Source organism: Sander vitreus, chromosome 1, assembly GCF_031162955.1.
Source record: "Sander vitreus isolate 19-12246 chromosome 1, sanVit1, whole genome shotgun sequence".
NCBI lineage: Eukaryota > Metazoa > Chordata > Actinopteri > Perciformes > Percidae > Sander > Sander vitreus.
Genome location: NC_135855.1, coordinates 37948080 through 37965146, shown reverse-complemented (window position 1 = coordinate 37965146; position 17067 = coordinate 37948080). Strand labels below are relative to the sequence as shown.

Genomic DNA, 17067 nt, shown 5'->3' with positions numbered 1-17067 from the left:
TATAACACTGCAATATATTTCTTGTCCTGCCTATGCACCACCTGTCTATACTTGAATATCGCATTGCACTTTTCTGCTTTTTTTTGCTGTCTTTGTACTTGTACACTGCACAATGACAATAAAGTTGAATCTAATCTAATCTAATGACTGACAACTCATTCTATTTTAAGGTCATCGTGGCGAATGTAAAATCCTAATCTGCAAAGCAACTGTAGGTGTCAAATTAATGTCATTGTAACGTTACTTTTTCCCTCCATTTTTATTTAATTTAATAATTGTTTTGGCTGTAGGCTACCATTTGGGTATTTCCAGTGAGTCCCCACTGATGGTTGCTGGCTAGTCTCAGTTTCAACGCTAGAGGCCGCTAAAGCTCTTCTTGTGTTTGGGATCTTGTTACGCCCACCGACTGACTTTGGTCGTTGCTTATTCGCTCATTTAGTTTTTTGTTACGCCTTCTAGAAGTCGTTCTCCTCTCCCATTGGTTATTTTTAACGTCGATCACCCGTGCGTCAAACATGAAAAAACTATACTTGGTTTCACATGCAAACTAAATGTTAAGAGTAAAAACGCGAGCTGATGGCAGCGATGCAAACCTTCCAGTCCCACTGTGAGTTCATTTTTTATGTTACTCGCTGGTAACGGCAATAAAATCGGCACTCTTCCAGTCTTAAGCGTTAACATTCATATTTGCGCAGACATTTGGTATTTGCTTCAAATGCTGACAAAATGGCACTGGAAGACTTGTTTACATTGCAGAACCAGCCGGGGTTCTAGCTGAATGCTAACATTAGCTAACATTAGCTTACATGTTTATCACTGCTAAAATGTACGAGAGCTAACGACAACTCCTTCTCCAAAAAACGTTATTCTTGAATTCAACTATCGTAAACTGTGTTGGGCAGTTGACATTAGTTATTCGTTAATAACACAATTACATTGTTTTATTATTTTGGTCAACGTTTCAAAATATCTTACCTTTCTAGCATCCATATGCTAAAATAACGGTATACAGTATATGTATGCACATAGCGTTGATGGACTTGTCGCTGTAAATTCACACAGTTAAACCTGTCAGCCCCCTTCTATTGGGACATCAGGTGCAGCTATGATATTAGTGTTTTTCTCCAGGTAATTGTGTTTTTGTGTAACTGAGGTGTGTTTTTTAAACGCACATTTTCTTTTAATTAATCAGAATTCGTGTAAGGAAATGCTCACTGTTCTGCAGGTCCAAAGCCATGATTATAGAAATACTAAATAATAACCTCGAGGTTATTAGTCCAAGCCTCCTAATGAACATCTTTCCTGCAGAATATTTTGAATGGACACCAAATATGATCTAATTTAGATTAATGCTTGATATTACTCAATTGGAGCAGAAATTGTTAGATCATTATTTAGATAATTAGTTGTTTTTTTGTACTTTTTTTCAAGCACATGTCAAACATTCACAGCTTCCAGCTTCTCTTCCCTTATTATTTCCGACTTCTCTTTATTTAATGTGATTGTAAAATGAATATGTTTGTGGTGTTGGACTGTTGGTCGGGCAAAACAAGCAATTTGAAGATGTCAACTTGGCTTAAAGAAATTGCGATGGACGTTTTTCACAATTTTTTAAACATTTCATAGACCAATTGATTAATCAAGAAAATAATCCGCTGAATAATCTATAATAAATGTCGTAGTTGCCACCCTAAATTTAATTATACTTCGAATTAATTTTGTTAATTTCAAGGCATTAGTTATAAATGTACAGAGTGTTGACTCTGATTTCTGCACACTGCGAGGAAAAACTTTATTTATTCTTCTTCAAATTAGTCAAATGCGAAGACACAGAGCCTTTTAAAAAGAAGAAAGGAGGTTATATATCACTGTGGTTCATCACATTGCTATTTGAAATAAAGATTTGGCCAAACTCTCAGGTAAAATATATTTGAAACTTTGTCTCCCTAGTAAAGTTAAAGTTAACAAGGCTGTGGCACCCACGAATGAGATGGAAAATGATTTTACTGATACAAGTTCTAGCGCAGACTCGGGCTCCACTGTCCATTAGGTTAAAGACGGGAGCAGATCCTGACAGAGCTCTCTGCAGGAGGCGTCTGAGCCTGCCCCAGCAGGGAGTCCTGAGTCATCTGGTTCAAGGTGGGGTAGAGGTGGGGATTAGTGAGACGGAAAAAATCAGAAAGTGAGGAAAAAGGTCAAGTTTATGAATAGAAGTTGGTGCAATAGAGATTCAGAAAGTCAGGCAGTGGTTATTATGTGTGAGATGACTGATGACTGTTAATTTGTGTCTATCCCACTGTCTTTATTCCCTTATAATGCCCATATTTAATGCTGTCTTTTTTTTTTTTTGTACTTTATCCTTGCACTGCTATATAGTTTTTATATTACTATGTCTACATTATTCTTTTATATTGTCCATATTTAATGCTGGTCTCTAGACTTTATCCTTGCACTATTGGACTTATTTGCACTACCACCATGACACCCCCTCTCATAGAGCACCTCACCATGCAGACTGAATCCCAGGGTCAGTCCCTGCCCTGTCACTGCAAGCGTCTCATGCTTATACATCCCTTAGTACATTCATGTGGATTTTCTTAGTGTCTTTTCTTTTATTGTCCATATTATTCATGTGGATTTGTTATTTTATCATTCTGTTTATGATGTATGTGTATGTTGTGTGTGATGTGTTTAAGCTACCGGGACCTTGAATTTCCCCTTGGGGATCAATAAACTAACTGTCTGTCTGTCTGTCTGTCTGTCTGTCTGTCTGTCAGTCAGTCAGTCATGGCGTAAGAGGTCAAAGGCGAGAGAAGAATATGGATGGGTTGAATTGTGCAAATGGCTCTGTGTCATCGTTGAACTTTAGTACATTTCCACTTGTGAACTGGAGTTTTACTATTGTATCAGATTTTATAAAAACCACCATCCTTTACTATCCAGTTGCATCTTCATTTTGTTTTTGCTTCAGAGCTCCACCATCGACAAAAAAGGAACCGGCACCTGTTTTGATAATCAATTCATTGTTAAAGTAATTCTTTTTAGCAAAAAACATCAGACATCTTCTGGTTCAAGCTTCTTAAATTTAAAGATTTGCAATTTTTTTTTGTTTTCTGTTTGTATATAATTGTAAATATAATAATATCATTGGGTTTTTGACTGTTGCTTGGACAACACAAGACATTTAAAGGCATCACCGGCTCTGGTTAATAAGAGTGGACATTTTGTGTTGTTTTCTGACATTTTACTGACTAAACAATGAATCTAGGAAATATCAGACAGATTAATTGATATTGAGAACCCAATTGGCTTTCATGTTGTCAGATCAGTTGAACTCTTTAAAGGTCCCATGACATGCTGCTTTTTGGATGCTTTTATATAGACCTTAGTGGTCCCCTAATACTGTATCTGAAGTCTCTTTTATATAGGCCTTAGTGGTCCCCTAATACTGTATCTGAAGTCTCTTTTATATAGGCCTTAGTGGTCCCCTAATACTGTATCTGAAGTCTCTTTTATATAGACCTTAGTGGTCCCCTAATACTGTATCTTTAGTTTCTTTCCCAAAATACAGCCTTGGTGCAGAATTATAGCCACTAGAGCCAGTCCCACAATGACCTTTCCTTAGGATGTGCCATTTCTGTGTCTGTAGCTATTGAGGAGGAGAGAGAGGGGGGAGAGGGGGGGGTGTGGCCTTGACCAACTGCCACTTTGCTCGTTTGAAAGCCATGATGTCTCTCTCTTTCTCATGGGCCGGCCAAATTCTCTGGGCGGGCAAAGCAGAGAAAGGGGAGGTAACCTTTCCCCTTATGACCTCATAAGGAGAAGATTCCAGATCGGCCCATCTGAGCTTTCATTTTCTCAAAGGCAGAGCAGGATACCCAGGGCTCGGTTTACACCTATCACCATTTCTAGCCACTGGGGGACCATAAGCAGGCTGGGGGAACTCTTATTATGTTAAAAACCCTCATAAAGTGAAATTTTCATGCAATGGGACCTTTTAAGTTTTTTTTTAAAAACCGTTTCAAAATCAACTGGATTTTGTCGGAAATGCAATTTGATTAAGGTTAAAACAAGATAGCTTTTCCAAGCTCCTTAAAAGGGGACATCATTGGGGATGCAGGGTTTTCACCCCACGACAGCCGTGTGTAGCATGAAATTGTAGAATGTAAACTGCACCCTGCGCCTAAACCCTCAGAGTCCCATAAAAAATGAAAGAAGACATGACCTCAGCATGCTCAGTGGGAGCTGTGGCCCTGCTTGTAGCCTGAGTAAGCAGGTGTAATAGAAGAGATTAACTGTTATGCTCGAGCTCTGAAACACTAATCCACTTAGACATGGAAAGAGTTTATTTGAAATCAACTCCGTGCCAAAATGGAAGTAAGAATGAATTTCTGTATGTGGGTACCAGGCAACCGTTAAACATTTATAATGAAGTAATGCCCCTGTTGCCTTAAATGGCTGTGCACAGATGTAACCAATATCAAGACATGATACTTTAGTAATGGCTAATCTATGTTTAAATGAAAAGATAACATCCTCACAAATACATGCATCAAATACAGTTAGTGTCTTCTACAATCTTCTTTTCCCCTTTTGATGATGCTTGTCGCTTTCCCAGGAAGATTTAATTGCTGGAAGACAGCAGTAGGCTTAACCACTTCTTCAGTCACAAAGAGTGCTTTGAACTGTTGTTTGTCCAATGTTCAAATAGTTTCTATCATCGATTCATCTGTGGATTGTTTTCTTGATTAATCCTCTATAAAAATGTGCAAAAAAGCATAAAAGTGCACATCACAATTTCCGTATATTCTCAAGTTAACTTTGCCGCCCCCCTAAGGGGTGCCCGGACCCCAGGTTGGGAACCAATGCTTTAGGTCACAGGGACCTTCAGCTAAACGGGCAAATTGTGTGGAGGGAACTTGGTCCTCTTGTCGTCTTATTTGTGTTCCATCAGCTTGTGGTCCCCAAGGCTTTGGACAAATGTGTTTGTTTATTATCTTATTGTGACCCCTACTATGCTGCGTATACAGTATTTTCCACTGCAAATAGTCAGCCGTGACCCTGGAGTCACTGGGCCTGATGGTGAAGCAGTTTGTTGTTCAGATGGGTGTCTCATAGCGTGCCAGAGAGTAATGAGTGTGGTTTGTCTACCGCTGCCTGTCCTGTCTTCTTGGCTGGCTAATGTTTAGTGGTGATGGAAATGCAGATCGGAGCTGATGGACCCTGCTGTTTTGCTGCACCAGACTGCAGTGTCAGGGTTAAATGTGTAACAGTAGAGTAAGTGCTGGAGGTAATTATTGCTCAAGCGCACGGCCATTTCTGCCTAAAGTGATGGTAAATTGGTCTGGATTTGCAGTGTCAGACATGGTGTTCCTTTTTTTAGTTAAAGTGCTCATATTATGCTCATTTTCAGGTTCATAATTGTATTTAGAGGTTGTACCAGAATAGGTTTACATGGTTTGATTTTCAAAAAACCACCATATTTTTGTTGTACTGCACATTGCTGCAGCTCCTCTTTTCACCCTGTGTGTTGAGCTCTCTGTTTTAGCTACAGAGTGAGACATCTCACTTCTGTTCCTTTCTTTATTGGGAGTCGCACATGTTCAGTAGCTAGGTAAGGACTACTAGCCAGTCAGAAGCAGAGTATGAGGGCGTGCCCTAACAGTAGCTAGATAAGGACTACTAGCCAGTCAGAAGCAGAGTATGAGGGTGCGCCATGCTAGCAGCTAGGCGAGCATTATAATGTGTGTTCCAAAGTGACCAGGTTTGTCTCTGAAGTAAAGGCTGGACTACAATAGAGCTGTTTGGAGCAGTTTGTGAACAGTGTTTTCTGTTGGAGATGGTAAGTCCCTTTGGGGTGGACTTTGGGCTTTTTCACTTTGTAAACCTATAACGTGCACAAAAAAGATATATAACACAATAAAGGAAAGGGAAAAAGCCAAAAAGCATAATATGAGCACATTATGTTATGTTCAGGAAACTGCAAGATTTAAATGAAATCGGAAGAAAACCATAGCATGACATTTGTCAAAGAGTTGACAATAATTCAACATACTGGACTTACAAGTTGCATCCTGAGTCTGATTGACATTATCCAAAATAGAAGCAATGAAAGATGATTAATACTGTTTGCAAAACATCATATTTCATGGTGTTCAAGGGTTTCTATTCACAGAAGAGTTGCCTGCTAAGTCTGCCTGTATGGCTTTAAGGATTTAAACGTTAGTTAGGCCCAAACATTTTTCTTTTTAAACGTTTTTAATGTTGTGTACGGTATGTTTTATAGTAATGCTATTGTGGAGCGCAGTGAGATTGTAACTTTGATTAGAGGCAATGCAAAATATTACTCACACAAGGAAGCAAAATTGCATGAATAATGTTTGTTTTGTTTCTCTTGTAGGACTCTCAGTCTTACATACAAAATGGAGGACAGGACTGTCATCAGATAATTGGAGCTGCAGCCTCCAAGTTGCTGAAGACTTGAGGAACCCAGGCCAGTCATAGGAGATGTGAATTTGCTGAATGAAGAATGAGAATCTTGAGTTACTGCGTCATTGCAGAGGACTGACCTGCACCATCGTTTCCCACGTAACCTTTCAGTCTCATTCTGCTCCTCTGCCTCGCACATCTTTATCCAGCAGCTCTGCTGTCCGGCCCAGGCAGGGTGGACCCGTCCCTCTCCCCAGGCCTCGCGCCCTCCCATCGGCGGCCCGCTCTGGCGGTGTGTTGGTGTACGATGGCGCGATGGGACGCTGAGGGCTGCCGCGGGGGACTGTGATGTCAGAGCCCAACAGCCCGGGCGAGAGCCGGCGTGGCGCTCCCAGATTCTTCGTGGGCTGCGAGGACGATGACAGCGAGGTCCTGGAAGATATCATGAGGACAGACATGGAGCTGTATGAAGACGACGAAGACACAGACTCGGTGGGATGTCAAACTACATTACCTCTTTCCTATAATCTGTAATCTATCCAAACATTTGCAGTGTTTTCCCTAGCTTTATAAAAGTGAAACAGTCCAATGGCCTTTCTATCCATTTTATTTCAATGAGTGAAAGCGTAGTGTTGCAACGTCCGCTACGCATACGCCACATGTGCAATGTAGCCTGCCTAAAGTTAAAGTGAATTGAACTTTTAAGGCGAGGAACGAGAAGCAAATTGCCTGTATGTGTGAAAACAGCTTTATCTCTTTATCTTTTTTGGAATAAAAATGTTCCAAAAAAGGAACATTTTTGGAACCCCCCCCCCCCCAAACATTAAAGACAATGGTCGGTGCAAATTAATTCAAATTTGTGTTCTCACAGGTTGATTGGCGATTCTCAATGTTTTTTTCTTTCTCAGAAGAGGAGACACTCCAGAAGTCTATTTCAGTCGGTTCTTTAGCAAGAGCTTTTATGGGAGATGTATGAGACAAAGCTGCCGTTGTCTCTCTTGCTTCCTCAGACAGATCATTGAAATGTTGGCCTCCCACTCTCTCTCCCTTATTCAGCCCCCGGAGCGAGAGATCGTGGTGGGGATCTGCTGCATGATGAAGAAGTCCAAGTCGAAGCCAATGACCCAGATCCTGGAGAGGCTGTGCAAGTTTGAGTACATCACTGTGGTCATCTTCCCAGAGGATGCCATCCTCAACGAGCCGGTCGACAGATGGCCTCTGTGTGACTGCCTCATCTCCTTCCACTCCAAGGGTAACAGAAACACATACAGGCATACAGACAAAGTGACAATACACACATAGTGATTTTTGTGTGTTTTCATTTGTTACATACAGGGTACCCGCAGGTTTTTAAAAGTATTTAAAATAGTCTTAAATTTAATATTCTAAAAATAAGGTCTTAAAAATATTAAATTTCGTTTACATAGGTCTTAAATTTTCTTGTCCTTTTCATAGGATTAAATAAATACCGTAACGTCATGAATAAATATTTTGTGTAAGTTTAAAATTGACTTTGTTTTGTATTTTTAGTTTCATAGCCTAAGAACTCTGAATGCAACTTTTATTTTATGTTGTCAGAGTACAAACACTTCATAAAAAGGTTTCATTAAATATAGGTAACGTTATTTGATACATTCTTCTTTTCTCGGGCTTTAAATCCACACTGATTTGACGTTATATAGCAGTGAAGTTGGCATCAAATTTCATTCTAGGTGGTATTAAAAATGTCTTGAAGTCTTAAATTGAACTTGGAGAATCCTGGGGGGACTCTGTTTATGTGAAATATGTTGAACGTATTTCCTAGATTTCCTGATTCCTGATTTAAAAACAGCATCATACAAAATGAAATACATCCACACACGCATGCACATGTTGCATATGCTGTATACTGTTTGTGTGCTCATTTGGGCTTCTCATCCACTGGCCAATCATTTACACACTAAACAGAGTGCCTGTCTGCTAACACAATGTCAGCATTATGTTTAATCCAACAGTGTCATTCTGTCTCTCAATGGGAGTCTACAGTACCTCAGGTGTTGGTGTTTTCTCTTAACGTCTCAGTAGCCATAACTCTGAGATAGTTTTTTTTTTCCCTTGTTGTTAACCTCATATTATCTATGAGCTTTATTTAGTGAATAATTTCTCTGCATGTAAACCAGGATTCCCACTGGATAAGGCAGTGAGCTATGCCAAACTGAGAAACCCTCTGCTCCTCAATGACCTGAACATGCAGTACTACATACAGGACAGGTACTCGGACATAAAGCTAAGTGTACATTTCCAGTATTGGGTAAATTATGCATGCACAGCTTCCTTGAGAGAACAATAACTATATGCTATTTATTTTTTAACAGGAGAGAGGTGTATCGCATCCTGCAGGAAGAAGGGATTGATCTACCACGCTATGCTGTGCTGAACCGCGACCCAGATAAACCAGACGGTCAGTCTGCGGGCTCATTACTGATATTCGATATGTTTTTTTATTGATATAACTCTTTTTTTTTTTAACTTTACCGCAGTTAACATTACATGGGAAAACACATTAGAAATCTGACAATATTCACTCTATTTTTCATTTGATACTTAAAGTGCTCATATTATGCTTTTTGGCTTTTTCCCTTTCCTTTATTGTGTTATATATCTTTTTTTGTGCATGTTATAGGTTTACAAAGTGAAAAAGCCCAAAGTCCACCCCAAAGGGACTTACCATCTCCAACAGAAAACACTGTTCACAAACTGCTCCAAACAGCTCTATTGTAGTCCAGCCTTTACTTCAGAGACAAACGTGGTCACTTTGGAACACACGTTATAATGCTCGCCTAGCTGCTAGCATGGCACGCCCTCATACTCTGCTTCTGACTGGCTAGTAGTCCTTACCTAGCTACTGTCAGGGCACACCCTCATACTCTGCTTCTGACTGGCTAGTAGTTCTTACCTAGGTACTGTCAGGGCACGCCCTCATACTCTGCTTCTGACTGGCTAGTAGTCCTTACTTAGCTACTGAACATGTGCGACTCCCAACAAAGATGGAACAGAAGTGAGATGTCTCACTCTGTAGCTAAAACAGAGAGCTCAACACACAGGGTGAAAAGAGGAGCTGCAGCAATGTGCAGATAACAGAAATATGGTGTTTTTTGAAAATTAAACCATGTAAACCTATTCTGGTACAACCTCTAAATACAATTATGAACCTGAAAATGAGCATAATATGAGCACTTAAAAGCTTTTTGTTCCTCCAGAAAATGCTTGCAGAAAAACAGCCCCTTGTCAATGCAGCATCCCGAGGCCATTAATCTAAGACTGCATTGGTTTTATTTCAGCTTGAGGATAAATATAGTATCAAATGTGAAGCAGTTGCAAGTGTACCATACCTAAGTGCTGTGATATGATGGGTCTGCCATTCTAATCCTGTTTTTGCACAGTGATGTAGAGACAGCTATCAGATGTTTTATGTCTCTGCCTTCCTTGACAGTAATTCATGTTTTTGTATGAATCATTCAGCGGCATATGGTTCAGAGTGCTTCACATGGCTCAAGAGTAAACATTCAGGGGGGCAGGTGTCATCTGTGTATATTTTAGGGGGTAATGAAAAGGGCACACAGAAACATTTTCTCTGTGTGTCTCAGAGTGTAACCTGGTGGAAGGAGAGGACCATGTGGAGGTGAACGGAGAGATATTCCAGAAGCCTTTTGTTGAGAAGCCTGTCTGCGCTGAAGACCACAACGTCTACATCTACTACCCCACCTCAGCTGGTGGTGGCAGCCAGCGACTCTTCAGAAAGGTCCCTGCTTTGGCCATTGTGGCTTGTTTTTTCAGCCTATAAATCCAACACTACTACAGTTAAGAAAGATCTGTGGCAAGATGGGATGAAACTGGCATCTACAAAAAAATGTCCTGCAACATCCTTAACTGTCCCATCGACGCCACCAGATTACTGTTGCCATAATGACCACTTTCAACAACCACTATTTTAATACTTGGTAATGTTGTAGCTAAAACAGGACAGTCACTATTTGCTACAATTGCACAGAAAGCGATTTACAGTGACACACCATTGACTCGTTAGGCTGTAATATGACTTTGCTTTTAGACTCAGAAAAGTGTTAGAGGCTCAGGGCTGGTCTGGACATTTTGCATGTACACCTTCCTTTTATCTTTTTATTAATTCATATCAGCAGCAACAGATACGACTTAAACACACCAGGCAGTAACCTGCACCACCTAATAGCTTGTCTTGTACATGAGTCTATTGCTGTGCAGAGAAAGAGTGTTATCATAAATCAGGCCGGCTTTTGTCAGACATGGAGCTGCAACCTTTAATTTAGATTGGGATGGATGGTATAGAGACCATTCAGAGTGCACAGTTGCACTGGTGAAAAACAGCGGTGTTTTCAGAATGACAACATTTTTCACTCACTGTGGTTTGTGTAGATCGGGAGCCGGAGCAGTGTATACTCGCCAGAGAGCAGCGTGAGGAAGACGGGCTCTTACATCTATGAAGAGTTCATGCCAACAGATGGCACAGATGTCAAGGTAGAGTATAGACCGAGTATTGATTATTATAATCAAAGAAAACCACTGATTTTGGAAGCAAAAGTCACTTTTTACTTTCCCCATTGGCATGTGGATTGGCATGAAACTGCCCTTTGCATCATCGGTACAAAACATCAACAACTGTTTTCACTAAGTATTTGGTGCTTTGATAAAAAAAAAGTTGAAGGTACAAGCCTATGTACATAAAACATCCAATCACCAAGCTTAGAATCTTGGTATGATTACAGTGTTGTCCACCATGCCAAAGTTAACAATAAATCTTAGGGTTGTTATTTTATCCGGGCGAGTCGTGTGTTTCTATGTAAAGTATCATCGTTAAAAGGATGCCATTTAAAGAAAAAGTTGAAATAGTAATATAGAATTGGAAAGAAACACTTCCCCTCCCATTTCACTGCTCTCATTATTGTCATTTTTGTGTTATGGGACAATCATTTTTTTTGTCAGTTAAACCCATAGAAGAAACTTTTAGATTAAGAGGATGTCTGGTGATTTTTAATGTGACCTCAGGTGTACACTGTGGGGCCTGACTATGCTCATGCTGAGGCTCGGAAGTCCCCTGCTCTGGACGGAAAGGTGGAGAGAGACAGCGAGGGCAAGGAGGTCCGCTACCCCGTCATGCTCTCAGCCATGGAGAAACTGGTGGCCCGTAAAGTCTGCCTAGCATTCAAGGTAAGCAAAGGCATTGTCTTGATTCGTTTTTAGGATTGAGTACTGAAACCCGCTGCCAATATGGCATTCAAGTGCACCTCGTAAACTCATGGTGCATTCTGGTGCACCTTGGGAAACTCAATCTGCTGTTGTAAAGTACCCTTCTGCCATCTAGTGGTTCTTCTTTTTGTTGTAAAACAGCAACTGACTGGTGAAATAAGTTATTGTTATTACCATTTTAAGTAAATTATTTAGCAATAAACAGGTTGTCTTTAATGTCGCGACTGTCGGTTCAGGCACCATTTAGGCACGGCATCATTTTAAAACTTAAAAAAAAAATCCTTTTAGCACCTGTGTCGGAAAAAACCCAAACGATACCTCACCTGTTCGTGGAGGTGCATTGCTGATACTGTTGCATCTCAACCTCAGTGAAAGAAAATGTGTCCTCCTCTCTTTGCAGCAAACTGTGTGTGGCTTCGATCTTCTCAGAGCCAATGGACACTCCTATGTTTGTGATGTCAATGGTTTCAGTTTTGTGAAGAACTCAATGAAGTACTATGACGACTGTGCCAAGATCCTCGGGTACTTCATTTATTTTTTTGTTATTCTTTGTCCACTGCAACATTTTCTCCTGAGCTTCCTTTGGTTATTTTCTTATTTAGATTTGCTGATTTTATTTGTGTGTCTTAATGGCTCTTTAGGAACATCGTGATGCGTGAGCTTGCTCCCCAGTTTCAGATTCCTTGGTCCATCCCTACAGAAGCAGAGGACATCCCCATTGTTCCCACTACGTCAGGGACCATGTGAGTCATAATACAGGGCTGTGATTTTTCTGGATTCATTTGGATTTCCAGAATTTCCAACTTAAAAAAACACAACCCACTTGAATCATGTAGATCCGTAAAAAAATATTTTTCTGTAGTCTGTGGAAGCTATGACTTCCTTCCTTTGTGATGTAAAAAAAAAAAAAAAACTGCGAAAGCATTGTTTGCTTCTATCCAATTAGATGTCGCTGTCCGCGAACTATCAAACTCTCCAGCCAATCGGATTGTTTTGATAGTACAGCCTAGCAAATCCCCATAACCGAGACCACTGCAGGGTATTGAAACACTGTTGACAATCACCTAATTTCAGCTGCAGTTGTTCCGATTGACGAATGATTCAAGGTTTAAAAAAAAAAAAAAAAAAACGTCTGGCAGGGTTTTTGGCTTGAGCCTTAGCAGTTTTCATAAATCTGCTCTTTTGATTTAAAGAATATGATTTTACAGGGCAAAGGTTGCCAGAAGAATTAAATGTTCAGAAGAAGGCTGTGATGTGTAAATAATAGAATAAACATTTTAACTATAGCAAGTTTTGTCTTTAAGCTTTTTGGGTGTTATTTATAGTAATAATTATGATCCAAAATGATGTGAAATTGCATAGGACCCCCAGGTTACCCTCCAAAAACATGTAAAAGCTTAATATTAAGCCCTATGTGAGGTGCTAGATGGGTAGAATGATTGCTTATTGCAAGTTCCACCAGTTAAACAAACAAAGAGCAATATAATATATGAGGGTATGATGATGGTATGTGATCAGGGCGTGGTGGTATTTTGTTCGTGGCGTGGGTGGATGGGAACACGCCATATATTTACCTGCTTTTTGGACCTTTGCCAATTACATCTCTGGTAACAGCAGTCAAACTAGTTTAGCAATACGTTTGCAGAGCAGGGGTGTGCTTCATCATGTGTACATATTATCATATCAGGAAAAGTTAACTCTCTCCTTAATTTCATGTTGTTTATGGAGAAGGAGAACCAGGAAATGAGTCAAGGGGGGAAATATAACGCTACCAAGCCATGGCCGAGCAACATGCGTCGCCGCGACGTGTAGTTACATTTTTCAAAAGGTGCACGTCAGGCTACGGCGTAGGGTCCAAGTAGCTACGTACGTAGCCAAGGCGTAGATTTAATGCAGAAGCATACATCTCGCTTTATCGTATTGTTCTTGCAAATTGCACCCATCGTATTTGTCTTTTTCTAATTTATTAAGATTAAGGTTGTCTTCTCACAACATTTTGCACAGTTTAGGAAGGAACTGCATAACTTATTTGTAAGTAATTTGTAAATAGTGAGGGACTAAGAGAAGAGACAGGCTGGAGAAAACCACAGAAAGTGTCCAAAGTTTGGAATCAGTTCAAACGTAGTTAAAACGAGAACTCTGTACAGTGTGTCTACTGAAAAACTGAACTAGCTTACCACAATAATAGCACGACGTCAGTGCTTCATCATCTCAACAGAAAACATTTCTCATCCATTCCACGAAGCGGACCCGACAAAAGTAAATCACGGAGTTGTATGGACGATGAAACTACACCAAACACAACAACTACCAAAAACAAAGACAAGAAAATACGTAGCAGCGACCACAATCTGATCTAAAGAGCCGACTTGTTGACTATCCCTTCAGAGAAACAGCTGATTGTTGGCACCATTTTCTCTCACTCTCTCTCTTCACGGAGAAACAGCTGATCAACGATCTACTAGCATAAGTGTAACAGAGCTGTGTAGCATTGTAATCAAATATATAAATTATTAGTATAATTAATATTTACATATACGTATATTTACATATAGGCCTATATACAGATCAGTCTCAGGATGAAACTTGTAGTTCTGAAAGTACAAGTTACACAACAACTTACACAACTTAAGGTCATGTTTATGTATGTTTAATATTTGCCGTAGTGTGAGGTTGATGTCATTTCAGAAAATGTTTTCTTTAAAAGTTTTACAATGTAATATGGCACTTAAATGCACTTCATATGTTTAGTTTTTTGAGAGATGATATTGTAAGCAATGTAGGCAATAAAAATGTAGCTTTTCCCGAAAATTTAACCAAATTATTGTTTATTATTGCTCTTCAGTAAAACAAAAGTATTTCTTATCTGATTAATCGATGGAATAATCGGTAGAATACTCGATTACTAAAATAATCGATAGCTGCAGCCCTACTGTTGATGTTAACTTACTCTTGCACTCTTCAGGATGGAGCTACGCTGTGTCATCGCTGTCATCCGACATGGTGACAGAACGCCCAAACAAAAGATGAAGATGGAGGTTCGCAACCCCATGTAGGTTATCTCTAGCTTATCTCTTCTCTTTTTTTAGACCGATTTGAAAGACCTTTTGATTAATTTGAAGTTTGTCTTTGTTTCATCCAGGTTCTTTGATCTATTTGAAAAATATGGAGGATACAAAACGGGGAAATTAAAGCTGAAGAAGCCAAAACAACTGCAGGTAACAATAAATCAGAAAAAAGGCATGGTGGAGGCTTTTACCTTGTAATACCTGACTCGTATATCTCCCAGCCTGTGTGTGATTAACTTTGTGTGTAAGCTTGTTACTCTAAACCTCAACAGGAGGTGCTGGACATCACACGGCAGTTGTTAGCAGAACTAGGACAGCACAATGACTGCGAGATAGAAGAGAAGAAGTCCAAACTGGAGCAACTGAAGACTGTTCTGGAAATGTGAGTGAAGTGAACTGGGTCACTTTATTCACCACTAATCCCTGATCTCATATTCATTTAATTCAATTCCAAGTCATCTCAGCAAATTGTTTTAAACCATGATATACTGCAAAAATGAACTAGACTATTTCTAAACCATAATGGTTGTTTAGAGAACTTTGAAATTGTGCAAGAACTCCAATGTTTGGTCAAGTATGCTGTACAATGATTAAGTTGATTTGGTATTATACGCATAGCCTCACTTTCTGAAGCTCACCTTCTGTAGAATTTCCTCAAAGTGATTTGGGACAGAGTTTCCTTTTGTCTTTGGCTTCCTGCTGTGCTCATGACAAATGAGTTTTTAAAAGGTCACCATCTGCCATACGCAGCTCCAAGAGCAGTTGATTTGCTGTGGCTGTTAAGGCTTCAGTGCATGTCCTTTTTAAACAGCCTCTAAGCAGAAGGCAATTGTCTATCTCAAACCTTTTATATGCCCAACATGTGTCAAAGGAACTCAACACAACTTTGGTCATGTATTCTTCAAAACACCCTTGAAGTCTAAAATATGTATCTTCACATCTGAATGTGACAGATCATTGTATTTTGATAAGGGATTACCAGCATGTAACTGCACATCCTGGTCCTGTTTCGACACTGGTCGACACCACATTGTTAGTAGTCATCATTATCATTAATAATGGCCAGACCCTTGTTATCAGAGCTAGAAAAAGGCATAAAATCATGTTTATCCATAAACCGCTTCAGCTTTAACTGACTCCAGATTTGTCTTATTGTATTGCTAATGAAGGTACGGACACTTCTCGGGGATCAACAGAAAAGTGCAACTAACTTACCTGCCCCATGGGCAGCCCAAAACCTCAAGTGAGGAAGAAGGTAGGAAGATATTGAGGCCGTTTTTTTCACCTCCTCCTCAAAATAGTATGTTGCCAAGCTCAGGCTGGCCAGAATACTGAAGTCTGAGTGTTATCGGCGGTCCTGTGGATTTGGTTTTCAGACACGCGTAAAGAAGGTCCATCTCTGCTGCTGGTGCTGAAGTGGGGAGGAGAGCTGACTCCTGCTGGCAGAGTTCAGGCCGAGGAGCTGGGAAGGGCCTTCCGCTGTATGTACCCCGGGGGTCAAGGTGAGAGACACAATGGTGTTTTCATCCTGAAAGAAAACTGTATTTAATTACTGTAGCTGTTATTTTAAAAAACTAAAAAAAACTCATGCCCACCTGCTCCTCCAGGTTCATATCCATATTCTTTCAGTAATGGAATATACAGTATCTGTGCTCAGTGTTGGTTAAAGAGGTGTTAAAACTGTTAAAGCAGCAGGAAAAAATATATATTCAGAATGGTCTACACAGCTACACATGCAAACCACAATCAACACTTTTTTGTACAGTAGGAGGCCGTGGCATCATATTTAAGAGACTTTTAATAGCTTATTGGGCCACAACACTGAGCATTCACTGATCAACAGAGGCGGGAAGAGGGACATGAAAAGAGACGTGAAAAGTGGGTCAAAAGTGCCATGTGTGTTTTAGGTACAGAACACAGTGAAGGATCCACATAAATAAATATTGTATTAATGGTTTACAATCACATATAGTCTATATCAACACCTATGTTAAAGCTTCAATCGAATGTACAAACGCTGTTGGTTCTTATTTATGTCATAAAACAATATCTGTTATTTGCTAACCTAAAATAAGTTTTTATTTTAAATGCTGTGCTGCCTAAATACAGCTCATCCCTCGTTCTCTCCCTCTCTTCTTTCCCCCCGTCGTTCTCATTACTTATTTACATACGTCTGGTTTAACAGTAGGTGGTGTGCACATATTATAAATCAAAGAAGTGAAATAAGATACCACAGGTATAGAATTGAACCCTCGCTGCAAAGAAAAGACAAACAAGGTAATATGAGGCTTAAAAAGGAAAAAACAAC

General features: G+C 39.9%; 1 protein-coding gene across 9 annotated transcripts in view; it reads left to right on the top strand.

Annotated features, from left to right (window-relative positions):
* Nucleotides 1-509: 509 nt before the first annotated feature.
* The window catches only part of ppip5k1a (diphosphoinositol pentakisphosphate kinase 1a), a 46623-nt gene continuing 30065 nt past the window's right edge, over nucleotides 510-17067 (top strand). For all 9 annotated transcript variants that reach the window (XR_013502247.1, XM_078254764.1, XM_078254745.1 and 6 more), the window contains exons 1-15: nucleotides 510-607; nucleotides 6401-6921; nucleotides 7486-7681; nucleotides 8589-8679; nucleotides 8784-8869; nucleotides 10056-10210; nucleotides 10861-10962; nucleotides 11491-11652; nucleotides 12092-12213; nucleotides 12333-12434; nucleotides 14657-14743; nucleotides 14834-14909; nucleotides 15032-15141; nucleotides 15929-16014; nucleotides 16136-16261. Coding sequence is in view for 8 of the 9 variants with exons in the window: in XM_078254764.1 (XP_078110890.1) it covers nucleotides 6778-6921; nucleotides 7486-7681; nucleotides 8589-8679; nucleotides 8784-8869; nucleotides 10056-10210; nucleotides 10861-10962; nucleotides 11491-11652; nucleotides 12092-12213; nucleotides 12333-12434; nucleotides 14657-14743; nucleotides 14834-14909; nucleotides 15032-15141; nucleotides 15929-16014; nucleotides 16136-16261 (1645 nt within the window). In the remaining variant the exon portion in view is untranslated. The remainder of the gene's footprint in view (nucleotides 608-6400; nucleotides 6922-7485; nucleotides 7682-8588; nucleotides 8680-8783; nucleotides 8870-10055; nucleotides 10211-10860; nucleotides 10963-11490; nucleotides 11653-12091; nucleotides 12214-12332; nucleotides 12435-14656; nucleotides 14744-14833; nucleotides 14910-15031; nucleotides 15142-15928; nucleotides 16015-16135; nucleotides 16262-17067) is intronic.